The following is a 26,119-nucleotide window of genomic DNA, read 5'->3' as shown; positions in this document are numbered from 1 at the left end:
CAGGTCCCAGCAGAGACCACCCTGTAGCCAAGGAACTAGATGGTGAGGACAGCTGCCTCCTGGTGGCTGTCTCCTGACAGTCAGACTACCCCCTGTACCTGTACTTCCTTGAAGCTGCAGGTACACTGTCCCCACAATGCCAGAAATTAAACCCCAAGGACATTCAACCTACATACCTTCAATAGATATAATATCGAATATTCAATATATACCGAATACATATAAACCAAAATATATTTTGAGATATATATAATGTTAAAATATCATATATATCACAAAAGTTCCTAATGCTTTTGCATTCCTTCCCTGTTATGGAACTAACAATGGAATGATCCTAAAAGGAAGATCTGGTCCCCCATTGAGATGGAAATAAGGTCACACTACCCCCAAGAGTGTTCCACCTACCTCATAAATATTCATAAACCCCACTGGTGGAGTCCACAGGACTCTTCCCCCACGCTGAGGTAGTCTACTTAATCTCTCTTCAGAGTGCTTTGCTAGACTGTTCTTTTTTTTTTGTTTCGTTTTGTTGTTGTTTTTGAGACAGGGTTTCTCTGTATAGCCCTGGTTGTGTCCTGGAACTCACTCTGTAGACCAGGCTGGCCTCGAACTCAGAAATCCACCTGCCTCTGCCTCCCAAGTGCTGGTATTACAGGTGTGCGCCACCAGCACCCGGCTTCTTTTATTTTATTTTTAAGATTTATTTATTTTATGTATGTAAGTACACTGTAGCTCTCTTTAGACACACCAGAAGAGGGTGTCAGATCTCATTACCGATGGTTGTGAGCCACCATATGGTTGCTGGGATTTGAACTCAGGACCTTTGGGAGAGCAATCAGGTCTCTGCTGAGCTATCTCACCAGCCCAATCTTTCTTCTTAAATACCCATAAGATGCTGGATGGTGGTGGTACCTTTGATCCCAGCACTCGGTGGTAAGAAGAGGCCCCAGATCTCTGAGTTTGAGGTCAGCCTGGTTTACAGAGTGAGTTTCAGGACAGCCAGGACTACACAGAAAAACCCTGTCTTGAAAAAAAAAAATTCCCCTGAGATTCTGTGTCCTTACACTGAGAAGCAGTGACCTTACAGATTCAGGAATCTATGAGGAAGTTGGTGTGAAGGAAGCTACCTGAGATTTTATTCACTGCTCGCTGGGTATCATAGCACCCAGGGAGGACTAGGGAGGCTGGGGCCCTGGCTCAGTGGTTAAAAGCTGCCCTTATAGAGGATCCCAGGCCTACACCCGTGATCAGGCTCCAAAAGGATCCAGCACCTCCGGCCCCTCGGGCTCCGGCACACACCAGCACACACCAGCACACACCCACACAGATGCATCTCTGAGAGAGTCCTGTCCATGGCTTCCCAGGCTGTGTTCTGGGATGAGGGTGACCTAAAACGAGATCAGCTGGGCCAAACATGGAGAAATCCCATCCACTTCAACACTGATGTCAGCCAAGACTTGACACACACCCTCAGAGGAGGTGGTAGTGTGTGGTCTAAGTCCCCACCCTGTGGCAGTGACTGTAAAGGGACATGGAGGGACTAGAACACGGTAAGAAGGTTCAGGATCACATTCAGAGGCTACAGGAGCCACTGCGGTTCAATGTCCTGGTCCTGTTTCACACATCTAGTCAGGGTAGTCACCAACCCACTGTGACTACCAGAATGACTAGTTGTGGAGAATCAGAGGAGCGGGGATTCCCGGAAAGCCAGTCAGCTCAGCAGAAGGCAGCACACAATCTGTGTGTAGCGTTGCCTTGGTTTGAGGAGCAATTGTCCAAACTGCAGTTCTGGTGGGTTTCTACTGCGGGCGCGCCCCTCTTGGCGATGGAGAGTGTGCACACCGCCCCCTGGTGGCCACCCTCACTATGGCCACAGCTCCCCGTGCCCTAACAGAAAGCGGGCTCAGTGACACTGGAGATGTCCCCCGGGGTTCTGCTAGGCTCAGTTCTGTTCACGTGGAAACAGATGGTGAGGCTACGCAGCATCTCACGACCCTACACTAGGTCCAGCTGCGGGAGATTCCGGCTTCCTTCTATATAGGAAGTCCACAAGGAAGGACCAGGTTTCAGCAAGAAAAGAGGGCTCCAGCCATTAGGGGTAGGAGGGGCAGCAGGAGGCTCGACGACAGCTGCTCCGAGGCTTGATTGAGCTCGCAGTGACAATCACAGCTTTGCGTTTTAGATGTCGTTTTCGGAGGGCTGGTGACTTGATCAGTGTTGGGGACAGGGCAGTCCAGCCACTTGGGCCCGATGGGCTGGGGGGAATCTGATTCAGATTTGACACTGCCCTTCACAAAGCGCCAGAAATGGGTGCCCTTGAAAAAGTAAGTGTCACCTGTAGGGAAGGAGACACCTCAGAGTCTTGGTCTAGACCTGCCCCGAAGCCAACACTCCTTTTTCATTCCAACTCCCAGGAGGTCCCCATCTGCCACGCCCTCTTCTCCATCTCCCCCCCCCCCCTTTTTCTCTCCCAGGGACCACAATTTGCAACAATTTGCAAATGAGGACTTCCAGCACTCTCCACACCTGTGTTGCTGACGGTGACGTCGTCTGGGGCAAAGGGCGCCCCCTCCCAGAGACTCAGGGCACGTGGGTAGCCAGGGTCAGGGCGCGCGGCCACCTCGTCATACCGCCAGTACTTTTGGCCTCGGATCAGGTACGTCTTGCCATTGAGGGGCCATGAGAACACAGCATCTACTTCCTCTCCTGGGGGCAGCCCAAACTCTACCAGTGGCCGTGCTGCACCCTCAAGCTGTCGTTCCTGGAACACCCAGAACTGCGGGCCTGGAAGAAGGCATGGTGGTAAGGGGGCGGGGGGAGGGGTCCCTAGACACGCCCTATCCAGTACCTATAACCCTTACCCACCGCTGAAGAGGATGATTCGGCCATCTAGGGGTCGGGCATAGGCAGCCTGGATGACCTTCACGTGAGTTGGCAGCCCCTCCCAAAAGCGATGCAACCCAGCAGGGCGGGGCGACACCAGCTGCCCTGAGGGTTGGAGGCGCCAGAACCAGGGGCCTGTAGGGGAAGAAAGAATAAGGGATGGAGATGCGACCTGGTAAGGGATCTTGTCCCCTTCCTAATGTCCCTCTGTCTGACCCAGTGAGTGGCTGGGCAAAGGGCTGCATCTTCCTGTCCCATAAGATGTATGCAGGGGGAGGATCCCTCTAGATATCAAATAACCGGATATATGATGACCATTTCATGGCTTACTCAGGATGCCCCCCACCCCAGCAACTCTGCAGCCTGAGTATGTCACCAGAAGTAAGCCATTTATGCAGATCTAAGGGCCATCCAAAGTGACTTGCCTTTGAAGAAGAAAATTTCCCCTCGGATGTTGGCAACGGCATCAAAATTGCCCTCACAGCGATCAGGCACGGGTGTGGAGGGGCTGGGGAGGGAGGAAAAGGGGGTGAACAGAAGTCGGGGCTCCCTGTTCCTTGCTTTGACTACAGTCTCATGTGTGCTTGTGTGGAGAGTGGCACGTGTGCATCTGTATGTGTGCAAGCCCAAGGCTGACAAAACCTGTCTTCCTCCATCGCTGTTCACCTTGTGTTTCTCGGGTTTGTGTTTGCCTCTCTGTGCAGTCCTGGCTATCCCAGAACTTGTAGATCAGGCAGATCTTGAACTCACAGAGATCTGCCTGTCTCTGCCTCCCTGAGTGATGGGTTGACATCCCTCCCTGCTGGGTCGCACCCATGCCTCTGGCTTTTCACATGCCTGCACAGCAGACACTGTACTAAAGGGGTCATCTTCCAGGCCTTTCTTTTTTATATTGTATTTGTGTGTGCCACGTGTGTATGGGTGTGAGCGGGTCACGAGGTTTCAGATGCTCCAGAGCTGGAGTCACAGGTGGTTGTGGGCCCCTTGAAGTAGGTGCTGGGAACTCCACTTGGGTCCTCCGACAGAGCAGCAAGTACTCTTAAACCCTGAACCATTTCACCAGCATTTCTAGCCCCTTTTAATGGAGGACACTGAGCCAGGAAGCTGGTCACACACTTACCTGCCAGGGGGCATGACTGGAGGCTGGGGAGGTGGAGCCAGGGGTTTCCTTGTGGGCCTGGCATTTGGAGTTTGAGATATTTTCCCTGTGGGGGAAGAGTCAGACAGATATGGGGGTCCCTGGATCTGCAGTATAGGCCACAAGGAAGTCATACCTGAGGCTGGTTCAGGGCGTCCCCGTCCCCATACCATAGAGCTGCTGCAATCCATCGCGGTCATCCTGGGACAAATGGTATGTGCCAGGGTCACCCACTGGGCCCTGGTAGAAGGGCCTCATAATGGAGTTGGGTGCAGAAGAGTGGCCAAGGCCTAGGGCATGGCCAAACTCATGAACTGCTACTGCGAATAGGTCGATTCCTTCACCATCTGGAGAGAGAGGACCAAGGGCTGAGGCTGAGGCCACCCCACAGAGGGAAGAGAGCACAAGGATTGGGGCCCAGTCGCCAAGGGGAAGACCCAGGAGACACTGCGGTGGGGGCTCCCTCTGCTCTGCCCGACCCTTCCTAAATGGTTATCATCATTCCTACATTCCTGCAACCATTCAGTGAATATTCTTGAGTAGCTCTTTTGGCAGTAGTGACATTGGGATATGGGATGAAAGAAACCCAAAAGAAGGACAGAAGGGGTCCCCCTCACCCCGGAAGGAAATGGTGCACACAGAAACTTGGGGGCAGGAACTTGGGGTATCCGGTACCTGGAGCATCCTTGCCCAATTTCAACCTGTGGTTAGAAACTCTCACTCTGGCTGGGGGTGGGGTGAGGTGGGGTGGAGTGAGGTGGGGGATGGTGTATACCTTTAGTCCCAGCACTGGGGAGGCAGAGGCAGGCAGACCTCTGAGTTTCAAGGTCAGCCTGGTCCACAGAGCAAGTTCTAGGACAACAAGGTCTACACAGAGAAACCCTGCCTCGGAAAGGAAAACAAACAAACAACAACAACAACCCACTCTGCTGGGTGTGTGGTGCATACCTTCAATCTCACCACTCAGATGGCAGGGCAGAGGGAGGCAAGTCTCTGTGAGTTTGAAGCCAGCCTAGTCCACATAGTGAAGAAAATCTAGACAGGACTGACTACATAGAGAAACTGTGCCTCAAGACAGACAGACGGGCGGGCAGGCAGGCAGACAGAGATACTAACCCCTACCCTCCCACCATCTTCAGTCTAGGGTCTCTTCCACTCCACCCCTCCTGTCCTTGGATGCACATTTCCAGGTCAGCTCTCAGACCTCACCTCTCCTCTCTCCACCTTTTCTTCCTCCCCAGGGGCCTTGCCCCTCCCACTGAAGCTCTTCTAATGGTGGGAGCAGACAGAGCTCAGAGCTCCCAACAAGAAACACTCTCAGACCACAGCCCGATGCTCTGGCGCCGTCTCACTCCCAGCCTCTTCCCACCGCAGCATTTCTTCCCTGGGGATCCCACCCAGGTCAGGACAGAGCCTCTTCAGGTTTAGTTTCATCGATCTCTGACTTCACTGTATAAGGCCTGCCCGGAAGAGATGGAGTCACGAGACCCCTCCACAAGGCCCAGGTTTGCGAAGGTTACCTACTTCCTTGTTTCTCACCAGCGTTAATGATGATGAAAGTGAGGTGACCCATAAACTGAAGAGAATTTGCCCTCAGCTACTGAGTCTATAAGCAAAAGAACAGGGGGAACGTTTTGTTTTGCTTTGCTTATCTTCTCTTTAAAGCCTGGGTCTCACTGTGCAGCCCTGACTAGACTTTAATCCACTATTCAGACCAGTCAGGCCTTGACGGTGATGCAATCCTCCTGCCTCTGCCTCCTAAGCGCAGTAAGTACTGGCATATCGTAAGAACAGCTAATGCTAGCTTTCCATATATCTTAGACCTCCATCTTTTATCATTTCACAGAGGCAGCAGCAAACCTGGACCGCATGCCCTCTGTGCCCTGACTCTGCCCCTGGCCATGACTTCAGGTGAACCTGTTCAAACTACATTTGAACTTCCATGTTGGGTGCAGGTCAGCTTACTGCTCTGAATTCTTTTACTGAGAAATCGGAGGAAGTTCGGTGTCTCAACCGGGGTTCTCTCTCTCTCCCCTTCCTTATCTCACCTCTCTTGGGGCAACTTGGGGCTCCCGTGTCAGGAGCCCCTTCCTGCTTTTTCTCACGCTAGCAGACAAAGTTACCCAATCACCTAAACTAACCCTGAGAGCCCCGATGGGCTATGTTCAGTTCCCTGTCACCACCTGCCTTGCTTGTCTTTGGCCTAGCAGATGGCTCCTTTGATCCTCTCACCCTGTATTCTAGGTCCACAGCCCCTCAAAGATGGGACCCAGACTCCGCCCCCACCTTCATGTGACACACGCTGACAAGTATATTTCCTATCTCCTCAACACAGGCAGAGCTGGGGATGAAGCTTAGTTGGTCGAGTGCTTGGTCCCCAGGACTTCAAAATATTAAGGAATTCAAGGCGATCCTTAGCTCACAGATGTAGTGGCTGTCTCTGGCTACTTTGTACCCTTTTTTCTACCCTTCTCTATCCCCTTTCTTCCACCTCTTCAGCCCCATAACACTAGATAAGAGAAAAAAAAGGATAAAAGGGAAAGGAAAGAGATCCCTGGATAAAGTCTGGAGTCACAAAGGGGTGACGATGCCATTACAGACTGCTGCCTGCTGGTTGGGGACACTGAGTTCCTCAGGGCAAGATTGATCTTCACTGTCAAGATACCTAATTTCTTCTTGTCATTGTTTTTTTCTTTCTACATAACTACTTAACAAACCACAGCCAAGCAGCGGCGGCGCACGCCTGCAATCCCAGCACTCTGGGAAGCAGAGGCAGGCAAATTTTTGAGTTCGAAGCCAGCCTGGTTTACAGAGTGAGTTCCAGGACATCCAGGGCTACACAGAGAAAACCCCATCTCGGAAAAACCAAATCCAAGAAAACCAAAAAAAAAAAAAAAAAAACAAAAACAAAAAAACCCCCAAAAAAACAAAAAGAAAAAAACCACAACCAACCAACCCACTCACCCTCACCAACCCTCTGAAAAGTCCCCAGAATTCCAAACATCACACAATCTCAGAAACTATCTGTAGCTGGCAAAACCACACCCCTGGACGGTCTGAAGCAGCCTCACACCCCACACCTGGGATTAAAACGAAAACATATTCTTATATCATTTCTGTGTTTTTCTTTCTTTTTCTTTTTTTTTGTTTGTTTTTTTGAGACAGGGTTTCTCTGTGTAGTCCTGGCTGTCCTGAAACTCACTCTGTAGACCAGGCTGGCCTCGAACTCAGAGATCTGCCTGCCTCTGCCTCCTAAGTGCTAGGACTAAAGGCGTGCACCACCACCGCCCGGCTGTGTTTTTCTTTTTTAAAAAATTCCAAAATTGTCACCATACACAGATCTGCCTGCCTCTGTCTGCCAAGTGTCAGGATGAAAGGTCTCTCTCTCTCTCTCTCTCTCTCTCTCTCTCTCTCTCTCTCTCTCTCTCCCTCCCTCCTCACACACACACACACACACACACACACACACTCTATGCCTCCACATCCATCCTTCTTTCTACGGGCTCAGTGGTAGATCCAATGCTTTAGCACATCATCCTGAGACACCCTTTGGACCTGGCTGCCAGAATTCCAGCCACACTAGGATCTGCCCTTGCTTCTTGGCCATTCAGTGGTCACAGCCTCCACTTTGTCTATTCTTCTCACACCGAACTCTACTTTGGGTTCTCACATCCATGGAGATGTGATTTACAGGCACAGAAAGGTCACTTGGACCCACATAAACAGATCCTGGCCAGGTGATATTTGTTTGTGGTGTGGCAATGCCTAACTACTGCTCATTTTCTCCCTACCTCCATTGTTTTAGACTTGGGTTTTTTTCCCTAAGACCGTGTCTCTTGCTTGCTGGCTCAGAACTCTCCAGATTGTTCACTGGCTGGTCACCTGTATAGATCACCCGGCCTTTGCCTCCAAATGCTAGAACTAGAGGCATGGTCTGCCACACCCAGCTCCCTATCTCTCTTAAGTCCTCCTTCCCAGCCACTACTTCTTATATTTGAGGCTCGCCATTGCTCTTTTCTTGACTTTCAAATTCTCCCATTTCTTCTGGGCAGCCTTGCCGGCCGAGACTGCAGGCCCAGCACCGCAGCTGGTGGTAAGAAGGAGATGAACCACCGACACGGACACTCTCCTTACCTCAGCTCTAGCTGAGGAGACAGTGCAAGAAGGCAATGCCATCCATACTTATCGCAAGCAGAGGAAGCTGAACCGATTCAGCTTCGAAGCTGACCTACTTGCACTGGAGATGTGTGTGGCTCTGTGACAGAGCACTCGCCACATCTGCTCGGCCTGCATCCCGAGCCTCACAGCAAGTGCCCCACAGAGCCTGGGCACGGGACCTAGCTGTCTCCTTCCCATCTTCCTACCTAACACAGCAACGACCGATTGGCACCGACCGGGGACGAACTGGCCCACATCTTTGCTCAGCCGTATTATCTCTCCCTCCTGCTACCCTTTCCCCTGAGAAATTACTTGCTTAAGAATTTCTATCTGGGGGTGGAGTGGAGAGATGGCTTGGCAGTTAAGAGCTCTGACTGCTCTTCTGAAGGTCCTGAGTTCAAATCCCAGCAACCACATGGTGGCTCACAACTATCCATAATGAGATCTGATGCCCTCTTCTGGAGTGTCTGGAGTGTACTCACATATAATAAGTAAATCTTTAAAAAAAGAAAAAGAAGAAAAAGAATTTCTTCCTAGCAGGGGAGAGGTGGTGGTTCACACAAAAGTGCTCCCGGGAGGCAGAGACACGGATCTCTGAGTTCAAGTCTAGTCTGTCTACAGAGAGTAGGATAGCCAGGGCTACGCAGAGAAACCCTGTCTCAAAAAAAAAAAAAGAGAAAAGAAACAAAGAAAGAAAAGAAAGAAAAGAAAAGAAAAGAAAAGAAAATTTTCTATCTGGAGATAAGAAAACAAGTCCAAGAGGGGGAAAATGGGAGTTCAGCGCAGGAATTGGGGAGGACAAGGGGAAAAAAAAATTTCTACCTGAAGCTCAACTTCTGGGAAACCTGACCAGGGACAGAATTAGAAGTCCAGGTTCTGCATGTGTGTCTGTGTGAGAGTGTTGGCAACCTGGAACTCAAGTTACACAAAGTTATGAGCTGTTGTGTGGATGCTAGGAATTGAACCCAGGCCCTGGGAAAGAGCAGCCACACTCTTGTTTTTTTTGTTTTTTGGATTTGGTTTTTTCGAGACAGGGTTTCTCTGTATAGCCCTGATTGTCCTGGAACTCACTCTGTAGACCAGGCTGGCCTCGAACTCAGAAATCCGCCTGCCTCTGCCTCCCAGAGTGCTGGGATTACAGGCATGAGTCACCACCGCCCAGCCGAGCAGCCACACTCTTAACCTCTGCACCATCTCACCAGCGCCAGGGATGCAGGTTCTGCAGAGGATGTTTATTCACTCTCTGCGGCCTACTGCTTCCTCTCCGCGAACCCTAATCTAACAGTAGCGATCTCAGGATGCTGAGCTCAACCTGGACCATCTCGTCCTCCCTGTCACCAAAGGATCTAGAGATCACGAATCTGGGCCTGCTCCAGTGTCCCTCAGATCCTGCCCTCCACCATCCGCCCCGTATTTTCTTCCCCGGATTCTTTGTGCAGTCCCACCACTCTGCCCCTCTCCACTCCATTTCCCTAGGCATCCAGGAACATTTCTAGGATGCAGAACTACTTGATGTGTCCTCGGTGCTTTCCAAAACCTGTTGCTTAAATTCTGCTTACTTCTTGCTGGGCGGTGGTGGCCAACAACAAACGTGCCTTGGCCTTCCACACACTAGGATTATAGGTGCACAGTCTACACACCTGCTTGGAACCTTGTCTTTTAAAGTAAAAATGTTTGTCTTGAGTTGGAGTGTAGCTATATATCTTCAGCTGACTTCACTGCCTCAGCTTTTCAAGCACTGTGATTGCAGGCATGTGCTGTTAGCCTTGGTACCACCACATCCGGCACTTGGTGTGTATTTGAGCAGAAAGTGTCACCACCACCACCCTATCCAAGAGCACTAGACTGCTGCCTCCTCAGACACTTAAGCTGAGAACTCTCTGTTGTGATTTCTGGCAGTTGTGTCCGTGTGTACAGTAAGTACCAGTCAGCTTCTGCCTCACTTGATGGGCAGGGAGATGCTGGAATGGTTTACACTAGCCCAGCTTTGAGCTGGGCACTTGAAAGGCCGCTATCGTGGTCATTTTTAAGTTGATTTGGTGGTGTCTCAGTAGACTGGCCAGACACTGGCCCAGATGTTGCTGTGACAGTACTTCAGACTTGACTGCCATCTACTCTCAGTGAAGTGTCACCCCAGTGCAGACGGACCAAGTCCAAAAAGGCTCTGACAGCAAATACTGAGGGTTCTAGGACCGAAGGAATTCTGTCTCAAGACTGAAGCAGAAATCTGCCACGAGTTTTCATTCTGCCTTACAAAATTTGGCCACAACCCCCCATGAGCCAGTTCTTAAAGTAAATCTCTTTCTGGACAGCCAAATAGTGAACTCAAAGCCAGCCTGGGCTACAATAATGAGACCAGGTCTCAAAACAATCTCTTTTAAAAAGTTTTTTTCCCCAGGGGTGGGGTGGGGAGGGCAGAGGCGGGTAGGAACTGGAGAGGTGGCTTAGAGGTTAGGAGCACTGCATGCTCTTCCACAGGATCCAGGTTCAATTCCCAGCACCCACGGGGTAGGCCACACCCATATGTGATACCAGTTCCATATCCCTATGGCTTTCCACATGGTACAGAGACAGACTTGCAGACAAAACATCCATACACATAAAAATTAACAAGTTTTTTTTTTAAGTTTGTTTGTTTGTTGCAGGTGTAGACTCTTACTGCATAACCCTGCCTGGGCTCACTATGTAGACCAGGATAACCAGCCACCTGTCTCCTGAGTGCTGGGATTAAAGCTATGTTTTACTATGGTGGGCTGTGTGTGTGTGTGTGTGTGCATATACACACAGGGTTGAACCCATACAAGCTAGACAAGCAGTATACCACTGTAGTCTACACTTCCCACACCTCTGGGGATCCCTGACCAACACAGCTTAGTTCTTCAACACAGACAGAACTGAAGATGGAAATTTTTACCTGTTGACCCAAAAGTCCAGGTCTCTTCATCATCAAAGTGCGTGTCTCCAGAGATGGGGTGCTCCCCAGGGAAGAAGGCATGAGCCAGGGTGCCCCCAGGCCCATCAAAGGGGTAACTGTCCTGGTGGTAAGCCCGGGCAAAATGGATGATGATGTCAGGTTCCTGGTACTGAGAATTCACCTCCTGGAACGTAAGGCCTGACTCAGCCGCCCAGACAGCCAGGGCGTAGCTCATGAGGGTCCGAACAATCTGCTGGCTCAACTGGGATCTCTGAGAGAAGGACTGGATACTGAGGAAAGAAGGAGATCCTATGGCTGTGGATGAAATGGCCAGCCAAGCAGGGTCTAGTCAGCAGGCCAAGGGAGGGACAGAGCAAGGCCTACCTCCACGTCAGCGTGCGCTTCTTCCACACGCTGCCACTCAGAGAATAGCGACGCCGGCGCCTGACCAGCCCAGCAGCTCCCAGAATATCAGGCAGGGAGCACCGGGGCTTGTGCATGGTCGCTATTGTTATTGGGTCTGTGGAAGACAACAAGGCCTGGTGAACAACAGGACGGTCTGTGAGGGTGGCACTAACCAACCAAGAAATCGACCCAGCAGTCAAGACCACTGGCTATTCTTCTAGAAGGCCTGAGTTTGCATCCCAGCACCCATATGGTGGGTCACAATGGTCTGTAACTCATTTTCAGGGGACATGACACCCTTTTCTGACCTCCGTGATGCATAGACATACACACAGGCCAAGCACCCAAATATAAAAGACAAAAGTAAATAAATCTTTAAGAAAGAAGTTGAGGGGCTGGAGAGATGGCTCAGCAGCTAAGAGAATTGATTGCCTTTCCGAAGGTCCTTAGTTCAATTCCCAGCAACCACATGGTGGTTCACAACCATCCATAATGAGTTTGATGCCCTCTTCTGGGGTGTCTGAAGACAGCTACAGTGTACTTACATATAATGAATAAATAAATAAATCTTGAAAAAAAAAAAAAGAAAGAAGTTGGGAGACTGGAGAGATGGCCCAGTGGTTAAGAGCACTAACTGCTCTTCCACAGGTCCTGAGTTCAATTCGCAGCAACCACATGGTGGCTCACAACCATCTATAATGGGATCCGATACCATCTTCCGGTGTGTCATGGTATGTTATCGTTAGTTTGAGGTTGAGACAGGATCGCTTACTTGGCCCAGAGCTGCCCAACTAGGTTAGCTGGGCAGTGAACCCTAAGGATCTGCATCTCTGCCTCCCAGAGCTGGGATTAGAAGGCGAAGGCGGTCCAGCAGGCCCCCTTTTTAGCAACTCAAGCCCTCAGGCTTGCAAGGCCGGGGCTTTACAAGCAACTCAGCCACCTCCCCTTTCCTTTTAAGGCCAGAGCTCCAAAGCTGCCTCTCCCCTTAACGCTGCCCATGTCCCTCACTTTTTTTCTTTCTTCCTGGTTACTCTGTGTAGACCATGGCGTCCTGGAACTCACTCTGAAGATCAGCAGCCTGCCTCTGCCTTCTGTCACCACCACCCTGCCTGGTTTAAGTCTTCATGGGAAGCTGATCAACAAACATCTGAAGACCCGCGGGAGTCTTCGTCCCGCGAGATAACCATCGCTATCCAAATCAGCTCTGTGTGCTTTTCCAGCACCACCCATTTTCAGAAATCACTTCACCTTCAAAGGAGGTCAAACCACAGCTCACGGGTAGCAATAGCAAATGGTAACCAAGAATATAGTGATCTCAGACTCTGTTCCAGGCTGCTTGAATGAATGGGCAGGGGACGTTCTTTTCCTTGTAGCTACTGAAGATTCTCCAAGCTCCCTCTGCCTTTCCATTTAACTCCAGAGAGGAGCCCTCAGCTCTACCTCCAAAATAGACTCCCAGAACTCAGCTTCCGCACATCCCCACAGCCCCACCCCCTCTCCCCTGCACCGCCTGCAGCAAATGAAAGAAGCTTAAGACCAAACCAGAGTTGAGCACGATGCCCTGGCACCAATGGGACCACATCTATTCAGGAGGACTGCGTGTTCAAGGCCAGCCTAAGCAACAGATTAGACTGCTTACCCTCACAACAAAACTAGCAACAAACCCTGCAACTCGGATGAAGTAGCTCTCCGCCTTTGAGCCCCCCTCCCCTGTTTCTTTGGAACAAACCTCTTCCCAGGTCACCTGATCAAGTCCCTGCCTAAGCCCCTCAGCCTGCCTTGCACTGCAGGCAGATGAACTTGTGCCTGCCGCAGTTATGCAGTTATTGAGATGCTTTCCTGTGGAGAGAGTTTATAAGCTCATAGGACATATTTCAGAGAGGTCTGCCCAGCTCGACACAGCAGTACAGACCTGGAATTTCAGCATTCAGGCTGAGGCCCGAGGTAGGTATAGACGACAGTATTAGGCTAATCTGTGCTCCACAGGAAGACTGTCAAAAACAAAATGGTGGCTTACCCTAATCAGCCTAGCGGCTCTTAGCATCAGAATGGCCTCATCTGAAGTAATTTTGCATATTGATGTTCTTTCTTTATTGTGAATGGGGACCGGATCTGTTCTATCCCCCAGCCTGACAAAGCCTGGCTAGTGAGATTCCAAGGTCTGGGATCGGAGACCAGCATCTTTAACCTCTAGAGATTTCGGCACTCCCTGTGGTTTAAACACTCCGGACCAATCACAGAGGCAGGACTGTCCCGCAGCGTGGTGGGCTACCTACCCATTTGTCCAGTTTCAGGTAGTCCGGCAAATCTCTGCATGACTTTGATCGCATCCTGCAGCTTCTTAAGACTCTGCATCTGGGCGTGGACAGGATCGGCCGGAGGCAGGTAGCCATAGCGGGTCAGCCACTCCTAGGCCATAGGAGAGGATTGATGAAACCCGAAAAGGATGGGGTTTTCCCTTCTCACTACTATTTGAAAGTCCCGCCCTTCCAGGAAGCCAGTGCCTCCGCTCCTAGCCCTGGATGATAGAACCTTCCTCCCTTATATACACAATGTGGCCTCCATCCCCCAGCCTGGGTTTGCCATCTTTATAGAACCAGCAGGTGAGGCCCCAGCTTCCCATTTTAGCTCCTTTCCAGACTTCTGAATCCCAGCCACCAAACCTCCTGACAGAGCCAGTATTCCAGAACTCCAAGAGCCCACCCGCAGTCACTCTTCAGGACATTTGAAGCTAGCCCCCTCTTCCCTTCAGACCAGAAGTCCGCCCTCTCCTTTTACAGGTTCTGTGTGATCCCAGGAGCCTGCGGACCCTGTCTTACCACGCCCATGCTCACGTCCTGCGCCCTGGGATTCTCAGCGCGCACCGGCTGCAGCAGAACCAACAGAAGCGCCAGCAACCGGAGACCGAGAGCCCGCAGCCTCAGGATGCGTTCAGCTTGGACCGACCGCTGGGGCACTCGAAGAGGCCCTGACTCCCGCCGCCCTGGAAGTCTCGAGGAGGTCAGGGACCCGGTGCGAATCCAGGGAGCCGACACGGTGTAGCAGAGATGGGCAGGAGAGATCTGGGATCCTGGGAGGCACATCACGGGCTGAGCGGCGATAATCGAGGGTCGAGTTGAGCTGGGGAGTGGGAGTTGAGCTGGGAGCGTGGAGAAGGCGCAGAAGGGACAGAGGTCCCACAAAGAGGTCCCCTCCTCCTGTCTCCTCCAGGTGCTTGTCCGGGCGAGGCGCCAGCTGCCCAATCTGCTAGTGGGAGCCTGGATGGGGCGGGGCTCGCCCAGAGAAGCATTAAGGGCGCGGTAGGGGAAGTAGTCCAATCTTCCAAAGTCAGTGTACTAGAGGAGGACTGGGGGCTCTCCCTGTTCCCCACCGGCACGCAGGGACTCTCCGAAGAGCGCAAGGGCTAGCTACTGTGGGGCAAGCCGGCTGACAAGTCCTCTACTCCGTCGCCTCAGTCTAAAAGTTTCTGTTCCCAGATCCATGCTCCGTCGCAGGGCTCTCTTCTGCTTCCTTAGGACCGCGGGCCGGGGGCGGGGTGGCCGCAGCTCCCCTCCCCCACGCATCCTGCCGCCCTGCCGGGGGACCCCAGGCTGCCGGCCTTCTGAGCTCTGTAGCTTCCTTTCGCCGCGGGGTCCCAGCCCGGGCCAGCTGTGCGCAGTATGGTTGCCCCGGGACCATTGTTCCAACCCACCCAGATGTACAGAGCCTGTTTTGAGCACAGGGCGCTGGCACTTCTAGACTCTAAACTCAGGTCCTGTTCCCATTTCAAAGTTCCCCCATCCCTCCCCGGACTAAGCTTTTAAATCCAAAACCTACACGCGAGGAGAAAAGCAAAAGGTTTAAAAAAAAAAAAAGCCAATCTTTTGCAGAGGACCTACAGAGTCTCCCCTCCAGCTAGAGAAACGAAGAGATAGGAGATCAGATTTCAGTGAAAACCGGCTGAGAGGAATCTGGAGTAATCAAGGTGCAGGCTGCGGGTCAGAATGGACGGAAGTGGTCAATGGAATTCGTTGACTGCTCGGTGCCTGGAGGCTCAGGAGCTCCGTCTGCATTTTAGAAATAAATAGTGGGAAGGATGAAGGAGTTGCAGATGTAAACTGAAACGTTGGTGTCCTTTATTCTTCCACAGAAGTGTGGACAAATGTCGCAGTCTGGGTGATTTTTTTTTTTTATTACTATATGTGAGTACACACACACCCCAGAAGAAGGGGTCAGATCTCATTACAGATGGTTGTGAGTCACCATGTGGTTGCTGGGATTTGAACTCAGGACTTCTGGAAGAGTGCTCTTAACGGCTGAGCCATCTCTCCAGCCTCAGTCTGAGGTGACTTAACACAGAAATTCATTTCTTACAGTCCTGGAAGGTCCAGGAGTTTTCTTGGTTTTCGGTTTCCCCTGAAACCTCTAGGCATAGAGGGAGCTGCCCCTTTCCTGTCTCTTCACATGGTCATATCTGGTTCATGACACCCCTGGTATGTCTTCCCCAGACCTTGAAGTAAACACATTCCCAAGCAATGGGGATTAGAGTCAGCATAAAAATATATAGGACATCCTCTAACTTTATTTTTTTAACCTTTTATTGATTATTTTTGGAGTTTCACATCATGTACCCAATCCCACTCATCTCCCTCCCTGTTCCTTCACATCTGCCCTCCACCCTTGCAACCTACCCCCCAAAGAAAACAAAACCAACCAACCAAACAAACAAAAAAAAAAAAATAACTCCTCCTAGTGGAATCTGTAGTGTGCCCACACATTGCAGTGAGTGATTGCTTTGATTCAAGGCCTCTGGCTTCTGCGACCCCATCAGTGTCAGATCCTCACTGGGACTCCTCTCAGACATCCTGCTGTTGCCCTGTGTCATGGAGGTCCCGGAGCTTTGGATTTGCAGGTCCGGCCCCTCCACGCGCCTCAAGAACAAACTACAAACAATAAAACACCACAGAATCAGGATCCTAACGGCGGGGTGAGAATGGAACCCTGCACTCAGGGGTTAGTGTGTGGCTGATGTTAGACAGCTCTGGCAAGTCAGCCAACGTGACATGAAAGACAGATGCCAACTCTGCCACTTAAGAGGTGGGATCTAATCTTCACCCTGTACTGATCCAGCCAGCCAGCCCAGACACCCAGTGTGGGTGTGGAAAAAACTTCCACTGACTTTGCCACCCACCCCACCCCAGCACAATACAATCTACCTGCAAGTTCATCAAGGCAGATCTGCCAACCTCACAACTGTGAGAGAGAGGTTTTTTAAGAACTATTGATCTAGAGGTGTGTCTTAAGGTGTGACTTGCCTATCGAATGAAAAGCTTTGGTCCAATCCCTCCAAAAAAAATAAATAAAAGGTTGCTAAGCATCTAGGTTGTGAGATAATTATTATACAGCAAGGGATCCTGGAACTGTCTTCCCAGCCCTCGCCCCCCAGTAACTCCACGCTTGTGTATAAGACACAGTGAAACCCCCTCCCATGTGTCCATAGAGATATTCACTAAGTATTGTCTTTGGGTTTTTATTTTTGTTTTTTTTCTAGACAAGGTTTCTCTGTGTAGCCTCGGCTGTCCTGGCACTGGATCTGTAGACCAGGCTAGCCTCAAACGTTCTGCCTGTCTCCCCTGTAATGGGACTAAAGGTGTAAGCCGCTGCCACCACCTAGGTGTTGTCTTTGTTTTTGACACAAGGTTTCTTGACAACTAGACTGGGCTCAAATTCACCACGGAGCCAAGGATCCATCTGCCTCTCCTCTCAGGTGCTGTGACCTCCATGACACAGGGCAACAACAGGATGTCTGAGAGGAGTCCCAGTGAGGATCTGACACTGATGGGGTTGCAGAAGCCAGAGGCCCTGAGTTCAGTGGGATCTGATGCCCTCTTCTGGTGTGACTGAAAGTAGCTAAAGTATGCTCATATAAGTAAAATAAATAAATAAATCTTTAAAAACACTTCCGTGTATGAATCGTTTGCCTGCATTCATATATATGCATCATGTGCATGCCTGGTTCCCCAAAAGGCCAGCAGGGGAAGCCAGATCAGCCAGAACTGGAGTTACAGACAGTTATGAGCCACCTGTGGGTGCTGGGAATTGAATCGTTGCAGAGAGCAGCCACTGAGGCATCTCTCCAGCCTCAACCTACTCCCTGTAGGGGGCACTGTGGGAAATCCATGAAAACATGGTTCAGTTGTTACCAGGGGTTAGACACTGACTGCAAAGGTCATGGAGAACTTTGTGGGAAAGAGTGAGTTAATCGTGATTAGGGTGATTGTGCTGTGCTCCACTTCCGTGGAAACTCGTGATATGTAAAACAGTTACAAACTAGGGATGTAGTTTAATTAGCAGAGTACATCCAGCATGCCTGAAGCTCTGGGTTCCATTCCCAGCACCACATGAACAAGTGTTAGTGGCACAGTAACTCAGCACCCAGTAGATGTGAACAAGAGAGTCGGAAGTTCAAAGTGAACTTTAACTGTAGAGGTAATCCCAGGCTGGCAGGAAAGCCTGGACTAGAGATCTCGTTTCAAAGACAAAACGAAACACTTCAAAGCTGTGCTGGGAGAAGATCTCACCATTCTGGAGGCCTTAGTTCAGTCTCTGCAATGGAAAAACATTTTTTTAAAAAAACTTTCAAGTTTTAAATGTAGCCAAGTGGCAGTGCCACACACCTTTGATCCCAGTACTTGGGAGGCAGACAGACAGATCTCTAAGTTCGAGGCCAGCCTGGTCCGATGAGAGAGTTCCAGGACAGTCAGGGCTACACAGAGAAACAGAGGCAGAGGCTCTGGTTACCGACTTCTGCCCTCCAGAACTGTGAAAAGGCACAGTGTTGTCATTAAGTCATGTTGTCTGACCAATCCTGAGAAACTAATCTCAAATCAATAACATTGTTTTGTTTGCTTGCTTAGCTTTTAGGAAAGGGTTTGTTGCTGTTGCTATTTTTGAAACATAGTCTCATGTTGCTTGGATTGCCCCCGGCCTAGCCATGTAGCTTAGGATAACCTTGAACTGCTCATCTTCCCATCTGTGCATCTGTCAAATTCTGGGATCACAAGCATCTACTGTGACACCCAGCTAAGACACGGTCTTGACAGGTAGCCCAGGCTGGCCTGGAATTCAATAGGTAGCTCAGGCTACTCTAATAAATGGCAGTTTTCCTGGAGTGCTGGGGTCACAGACCTGCACCCTCACTTTTGGCTCATTTGTTTTGTTGGGGAGTGTGAAGTTTGAAAATCTATTTATCCAATTTGGGCGCACGGGGTGCGTGCAGCACTAACATGTCGTCATAGCACATGTGTGGACGCTGGAGGACCACTTACAGTCGTTGGTTCTTTTCTTCCACCCGTCACTCAGCTGGCAGGTGTTGAGCCATCTCACCAGACCTTGGAAACAATTAGAAAAAAGAAAGTTTAGCCGGGCGGCAGCGGCAGAGCACGCCTGTTATCCCAGCACTCTGGGAGGCAGAGAAGCAGGCAGATTTCTGACTTTGAGGCCAGCCTGGTCTACAGAGTAAGTTCCAGGACAGCCAGAGCTATACAGAAAAACCCTGTCTCGAGAAAACCATAAATAAATAAATAAATAAATAAATAAATAAATAAATAAATAAATAAAATAAAAAAAGAAAGACAGAAAGAAAGAAAAAAGAAAGTTTGGCATAGCTCTTCCTAATCTCCGAGGGCTCAGTTTCGGTTCCCACCTTCTACACGGAGGCTCACGACTGCCTGCAAGTCAGTCCCACAGGATGTGATGTCCTCTTCTGCTCTTCCGACTTCTGCGGGCTCCTGTACACGTGTGGCGCACACCCATATATACTCAGGCACACACACATTCAAAGGGGGGAGGGGACGCAAGGTGCTAAGCAGTACATTCAGCTCTATAGAGTGGTAAGGGGTCCTGAGAAACAGGCGGGCACTAGGTGGTGCTCTGAGGTAGAGAGCTGAACACAGGCAAGGAAAATTCCAGAAGAGCAGAGGCAAGCAGAGACTGACGTCATCACAGGCACTGCTGGGGCACGTTTCCTGGAGAAGCACAGGAAGTGACCAGAAATCACAGTTCTCTGCCTCTCTGTGTATGAGTCCTTCCCCATCTCTCCCCCTGCCCCCAGTCTCTCTCTCCTGCTTCCCACGCTCCCTTCCTCCTTTTCTCTCTTTCTGCATTTTAGAAATAAATAGTGGGAAGGATGAAGGAGTTGCAGATGTAAACTGAAACGTTGGTGTCCTTTATTCTTCCACAGAAGTGTGGACAAATGTCGCAGTCTGGGTGATTTTTTTTTTTTATTACTATATGTGAGTACACACACACCCCAGAAGAAGGGGTCAGATCTCATTACAGATGGTTGTGAGTCACCATGTGGTTGCTGGGATTTGAACTCAGGACTTCTGGAAGAGTGCTCTTAACGGCTGAGCCATCTCTCCAGCCTCAGTCTGAGGTGACTTAACACAGAAATTCATTTCTTACAGTCCTGGAAGGTCCAGGAGTTTTCTTGGTTTTCGGTTTCCCCTGAAACCTCTAGGCATAGAGGGAGCTGCCCCTTTCCTGTCTCTTCACATGGTCATATCTGGTTCATGACACCCCTGGTATGTCTTCCCCAGACCTTGAAGTAAACACATTCCCAAGCAATGGGGATTAGAGTCAGCATAAAAATATATAGGACATCCTCTAACTTTATTTTTTTAACCTTTTATTGATTATTTTTGGAGTTTCACATCATGTACCCAATCCCACTCATCTCCCTCCCTGTTCCTTCACATCTGCCCTCCACCCTTGCAACCTACCCCCCAAAGAAAACAAAACCAACCAACCAAACAAACAAAAAAAAAAAAATAACTCCTCCTAGTGGAATCTGTAGTGTGCCCACACATTGCAGTGAGTGATTGCTTTGATTCAAGGCCTCTGGCTTCTGCGACCCCATCAGTGTCAGATCCTCACTGGGACTCCTCTCAGACATCCTGCTGTTGCCCTGTGTCATGGAGGTCCCGGAGCTTTGGATTTGCAGGTCCGGCCCCTCCACGCGCCTCAAGAACAAACTACAAACAATAAAACACCACAGAATCAGGATCCTAACGGCGGGGTGAGAATGGAACCCTGCACTCAGGGGTTAGTGTGTGGCTGATGTTAGACAGCTCTGGCAAGTCAGCCAACGTGACATGAAAGACAGATGCCAACTCTGCCACTTAAGAGGTGGGATCTAATCTTCACCCTGTACTGATCCAGCCAGCCAGCCCAGACACCCAGTGTGGGTGTGGAAAAAACTTCCACTGACTTTGCCACCCACCCCACCCCAGCACAATACAATCTACCTGCAAGTTCATCAAGGCAGATCTGCCAACCTCACAACTGTGAGAGAGAGGTTTTTTAAGAACTATTGATCTAGAGGTGTGTCTTAAGGTGTGACTTGCCTATCGAATGAAAAGCTTTGGTCCAATCCCTCCAAAAAAAATAAATAAAAGGTTGCTAAGCATCTAGGTTGTGAGATAATTATTATACAGCAAGGGATCCTGGAACTGTCTTCCCAGCCCTCGCCCCCCAGTAACTCCACGCTTGTGTATAAGACACAGTGAAACCCCCTCCCATGTGTCCATAGAGATATTCACTAAGTATTGTCTTTGGGTTTTTATTTTTGTTTTTTTTCTAGACAAGGTTTCTCTGTGTAGCCTCGGCTGTCCTGGCACTGGATCTGTAGACCAGGCTAGCCTCAAACGTTCTGCCTGTCTCCCCTGTAATGGGACTAAAGGTGTAAGCCGCTGCCACCACCTAGGTGTTGTCTTTGTTTTTGACACAAGGTTTCTTGACAACTAGACTGGGCTCAAATTCACCACGGAGCCAAGGATCCATCTGCCTCTCCTCTCAGGTGCTGTGACCTCCATGACACAGGGCAACAACAGGATGTCTGAGAGGAGTCCCAGTGAGGATCTGACACTGATGGGGTTGCAGAAGCCAGAGGCCCTGAGTTCAGTGGGATCTGATGCCCTCTTCTGGTGTGACTGAAAGTAGCTAAAGTATGCTCATATAAGTAAAATAAATAAATAAATCTTTAAAAACACTTCCGTGTATGAATCGTTTGCCTGCATTCATATATATGCATCATGTGCATGCCTGGTTCCCCAAAAGGCCAGCAGGGGAAGCCAGATCAGCCAGAACTGGAGTTACAGACAGTTATGAGCCACCTGTGGGTGCTGGGAATTGAATCGTTGCAGAGAGCAGCCACTGAGGCATCTCTCCAGCCTCAACCTACTCCCTGTAGGGGGCACTGTGGGAAATCCATGAAAACATGGTTCAGTTGTTACCAGGGGTTAGACACTGACTGCAAAGGTCATGGAGAACTTTGTGGGAAAGAGTGAGTTAATCGTGATTAGGGTGATTGTGCTGTGCTCCACTTCCGTGGAAACTCGTGATATGTAAAACAGTTACAAACTAGGGATGTAGTTTAATTAGCAGAGTACATCCAGCATGCCTGAAGCTCTGGGTTCCATTCCCAGCACCACATGAACAAGTGTTAGTGGCACAGTAACTCAGCACCCAGTAGATGTGAACAAGAGAGTCGGAAGTTCAAAGTGAACTTTAACTGTAGAGGTAATCCCAGGCTGGCAGGAAAGCCTGGACTAGAGATCTCGTTTCAAAGACAAAACGAAACACTTCAAAGCTGTGCTGGGAGAAGATCTCACCATTCTGGAGGCCTTAGTTCAGTCTCTGCAATGGAAAAACATTTTTTTAAAAAAACTTTCAAGTTTTAAATGTAGCCAAGTGGCAGTGCCACACACCTTTGATCCCAGTACTTGGGAGGCAGACAGACAGATCTCTAAGTTCGAGGCCAGCCTGGTCCGATGAGAGAGTTCCAGGACAGTCAGGGCTACACAGAGAAACAGAGGCAGAGGCTCTGGTTACCGACTTCTGCCCTCCAGAACTGTGAAAAGGCACAGTGTTGTCATTAAGTCATGTTGTCTGACCAATCCTGAGAAACTAATCTCAAATCAATAACATTGTTTTGTTTGCTTGCTTAGCTTTTAGGAAAGGGTTTGTTGCTGTTGCTATTTTTGAAACATAGTCTCATGTTGCTTGGATTGCCCCCGGCCTAGCCATGTAGCTTAGGATAACCTTGAACTGCTCATCTTCCCATCTGTGCATCTGTCAAATTCTGGGATCACAAGCATCTACTGTGACACCCAGCTAAGACACGGTCTTGACAGGTAGCCCAGGCTGGCCTGGAATTCAATAGGTAGCTCAGGCTACTCTAATAAATGGCAGTTTTCCTGGAGTGCTGGGGTCACAGACCTGCACCCTCACTTTTGGCTCATTTGTTTTGTTGGGGAGTGTGAAGTTTGAAAATCTATTTATCCAATTTGGGCGCACGGGGTGCGTGCAGCACTAACATGTCGTCATAGCACATGTGTGGACGCTGGAGGACCACTTACAGTCGTTGGTTCTTTTCTTCCACCCGTCACTCAGCTGGCAGGTGTTGAGCCATCTCACCAGACCTTGGAAACAATTAGAAAAAAGAAAGTTTAGCCGGGCGGCAGCGGCAGAGCACGCCTGTTATCCCAGCACTCTGGGAGGCAGAGAAGCAGGCAGATTTCTGACTTTGAGGCCAGCCTGGTCTACAGAGTAAGTTCCAGGACAGCCAGAGCTATACAGAAAAACCCTGTCTCGAGAAAACCATAAATAAATAAATAAATAAATAAATAAATAAATAAATAAATAAATAAAATAAAAAAAGAAAGACAGAAAGAAAGAAAAAAGAAAGTTTGGCATAGCTCTTCCTAATCTCCGAGGGCTCAGTTTCGGTTCCCACCTTCTACACGGAGGCTCACGACTGCCTGCAAGTCAGTCCCACAGGATGTGATGTCCTCTTCTGCTCTTCCGACTTCTGCGGGCTCCTGTACACGTGTGGCGCACACCCATATATACTCAGGCACACACACATTCAAAGGGGGGAGGGGACGCAAGGTGCTAAGCAGTACATTCAGCTCTATAGAGTGGTAAGGGGTCCTGAGAAACAGGCGGGCACTAGGTGGTGCTCTGAGGTAGAGAGCTGAACACAGGCAAGGAAAATTCCAGAAGAGCAGAGGCAAGCAGAGACTGACGTCATCACAGGCACTGCTGGGGCACGTTTCCTGGAGAAGCACAGGAAGTGACCAGAAATCACAGTTCTCTGCCTCTCTGTGTATGAGTCCTTCCCCATCTCTCCCCCTGCCCCCAGTCTCTCTCTCCTGCTTCCCACGCTCCCTTCCTCCTTTTCTCTCTTTTTTCTACCCCAGGCTGACCTTGAACTTGTGTAGCTGAGGCTGCTCTGGAGGCCCCGCCCCCCAGAAGCTCCCACCTCAGATATGCTGTGACAAACATGGCTTTTTCTCAGAGGACTCTAAACGGGAGAGTGTATCTGCAAACAAGAAAAAAAAAAAAATATATATATATATATATATATGGCCTAACTGGAAAAGGCCCTTATGAAAGAGAAATAGAAACCTATATTTCTCCTAAAGGGGAAATAAAAAGGGATCTGAATGCACTGAGAGAGGCTTTGTTGGTTTTTCTTCTGAGTCAGGGTTTCCTGTAGCCCTGACATGGCTTTGAACTACTGATCCACCTACTTCCACCTCCGCAGATGCTGGGATTACAGGTTGTGCCACTACGCCTGGCTATGGAAAGTGGACAAGGAGGCTGGGGAATCCATTGTGACTGGAGGGGGGCTTAGCCATCGACAAGACTCTGGCTATACTCGATGATGGCTGGCCTGAAGCAGGCGAAAGGCGTTACTCTAAATCACCACGCTGGGTCTCTCAGACTCTAGCAGTCATCTCCCAGAGCCCAGAGATCTGGAAGAGCAAGGCTCTACCAACTGGCTCTGGGCAGGCAGGCCAGAGGGACTCAGCTTTCCTGGAGACGCCTGTGGCAACTTCTGGGTTGCAGGTTTCGGAACCCAGCCAGGGTGTCCTTCCTACTTCTTCAGGAAGCTCTCTGGGCTTGTGTCCCAAGTCAAGAAACCTCAGGGCAGAGCAAGTAGCTCCTTGCCCAAGTTCCAACTGTCCTCAGAGAAGTGGTCTAACTTTGAATACAAAGGGAACCTCCTAGGTGCAGGTCTCTCTGGATTACGGGCTTTGGCCCTCAGAATCCCAGGCCTCCCTCACACCGAGGAAGTGCTGCTCTATGACATCCCTCTGACAGCAGGTGATAGACACAGGCATGAGATTCCAAAAGACTCCAGAGCTCCCATCTGTACACTCCTCCTGAGTAGGCAGTTCTGTCCCCACTAACACATGCTGGACAGTGATTGAGGAAAAGAGGGGCTACCTGTAGCAGAAGACCGTACCCCTCTGGTACTTTGATCTTAGACCCATTTTACGATGAAATTATCCAAAGTCGAAAGGAACTGAAGATGTGTTGGGTATTCAAAGCAGGAGGAAGCAAGGCATGGTCTGCGTGGTCCAACACTGGCTGTTGACACTGGAAAGCCTGGAAGGTCTGGAAATCATTCAGTCCAGGAGGCTGGAAGTCTCAGCGCTCCCAACCTGGTGCTGAAGGCCTGGGGGATTTCTTTAGTTTATGTTGGGACCCAGAAGCTGGTTCTAATATTGGTGAAGGTTGCCTCGGCAACGGAGTAGATGAAGCTGCCAGCAAGAGTGAGTGTAAGCAGGCAAAACGTCAGTTGTTGTTCTTGTTGTTGTTGTTGTGTTGTTGTTTTGCTTGCTTGCTTACTTGCTTGCTTTGGGACAGTGGTTCACTATGTAGCTCTGACTATTCTGAAACTCGCTAGCTATATAGAACAGGCTGGTCTCAAACTTCCAGAGATCCTCCTGCCTCTGCCTCCTGAGCTCTGGGATTCCTCAAAATTCTTCCCCCCTACCCGCGCCCCAAGAACCGTGGCTGTCCTGAAACTCACTCTGTAGACCAGGCTGGCCTCGAACTCACAGACACCCCCTGCCCCCTGCCCCTCAGTGCTGGGATGAAAGGTGAACACATCCCACTTGGCTTAAAATATGTTTTGAAGGGCGCTGGCAATATTAATTCAGTAGTCAAGACTCTTGCCTATTTTTTTTTTGTAGACCCTGAATTTGTGAGACCCTGAATTCAATCTCTGGTACTAAAGAAAACAGTCTGCTGAATGGAAGAAAATACAGGAAAAGGATATTATTGTACACGGAGTTAAAGAAAAACTTGAAGTAGGCATCAAAGTTGGAAAGAACAAGAGGATGATGATGAAGATGATAGAAGACTTGGGTTTAGAAGGACTTCCTCCTTGTCTATAAAGCATCTCTCCCATCACAACACGTCACTCTTCTCCCCCTGCCCAGGATTTTGAGGGTGAATCTCATGCTGTAGCCCAGGATAGCCCAGGACTTCCTACACAGGCCAAGCTGGACTGAGTTCAGCTGTCTGAGTATTCATACTATAAGCACGAGCCACTCTGCCTGAAAATAACTTACCTTTTCTAAGAAAAAAGGTGAAATGCAAGGCTAAAGAAACTTGTATGTCTTCGAGTCTGAGCCAGGGTCTTGCTATGTAGATCAGGCTAGACTCAATCAAGATCACTATTCTATAATGTCTGCCTTTCAGCAGCAGGCTTTGAAGCAGGTTCTTGTGGACATATGGAACAAATTAGCTATATATAAGGACAGCGTTCCTTTCATCACCCTGTC

The 26,119-nt window shown here is 49.8% G+C and overlaps 1 protein-coding gene and 1 long non-coding RNA gene across 4 annotated transcripts; both read right to left on the bottom strand.

Annotated features, from left to right (window-relative positions):
* Positions 1–1,025: 1,025 nt before the first annotated feature.
* Positions 1,026–14,904, bottom strand: Mmp25 (matrix metallopeptidase 25). Its single transcript, XM_052196446.1, has 10 exons — positions 14,318–14,904; positions 13,775–13,907; positions 11,478–11,613; positions 11,094–11,383; positions 4,192–4,368; positions 4,004–4,088; positions 3,309–3,391; positions 2,866–3,018; positions 2,527–2,784; positions 1,026–2,335 (listed from the first exon to the last, which is right to left on the bottom strand). The coding sequence occupies exons 1-10, from the start codon at positions 14,579–14,581 to the stop codon at positions 2,067–2,069; spliced, it is 1,848 nt and encodes a 615-aa protein (XP_052052406.1). The 5' UTR covers positions 14,582–14,904; the 3' UTR covers positions 1,026–2,066.
* Positions 14,905–16,177: 1,273 nt separating this feature from the next.
* Positions 16,178–23,534, bottom strand: LOC127694775 (uncharacterized). 3 transcript variants are annotated; one of them, XR_007979859.1, is made up of 3 exons: positions 23,275–23,534; positions 22,898–22,960; positions 16,178–16,420 (listed from the first exon to the last, which is right to left on the bottom strand). It is a non-coding gene; the product is annotated as an uncharacterized LOC127694775 (long non-coding RNA). The 3 variants fall into 3 exon arrangements; XR_007979858.1 differs by lacking the exons at positions 22,898–22,960; positions 23,275–23,534 and adding exons at positions 18,806–18,868; positions 19,183–19,440; XR_007979857.1 differs by lacking the exon at positions 16,178–16,420 and adding an exon at positions 20,270–20,512.
* Positions 23,535–26,119: the final 2,585 nt, after the last annotated feature.

The sequence above is a fragment of the Apodemus sylvaticus genome, chromosome 10 (genome assembly GCF_947179515.1).
Source record: "Apodemus sylvaticus chromosome 10, mApoSyl1.1, whole genome shotgun sequence".
Lineage (NCBI taxonomy): Eukaryota > Metazoa > Chordata > Mammalia > Rodentia > Muridae > Apodemus > Apodemus sylvaticus.
The sequence above is the reverse complement of the archived record's forward strand: the minus strand, read 5'-3'. Positions and strand labels throughout refer to the sequence as shown.

Coding starts and splice junctions, on each gene's coding strand:
- Mmp25 (XM_052196446.1), bottom strand. CDS start 14,581: ATGTGCCTCCCAGGATCCCAGATCTCTCCTGCCCATCTCTGCTACACC. Junction 13,908..14,317: donor AGGACGTGAGCATGGGCGTG/GTAAGACAGGGT, acceptor CCTATGGCCTAG/GAGTGGCTGACCCGCTATGG. Junction 4,089..4,191: donor TGGATTGCAGCAGCTCTATG/GTATGGGGACGG, acceptor CTTCCCCCACAG/GGAAAATATCTCAAACTCCA.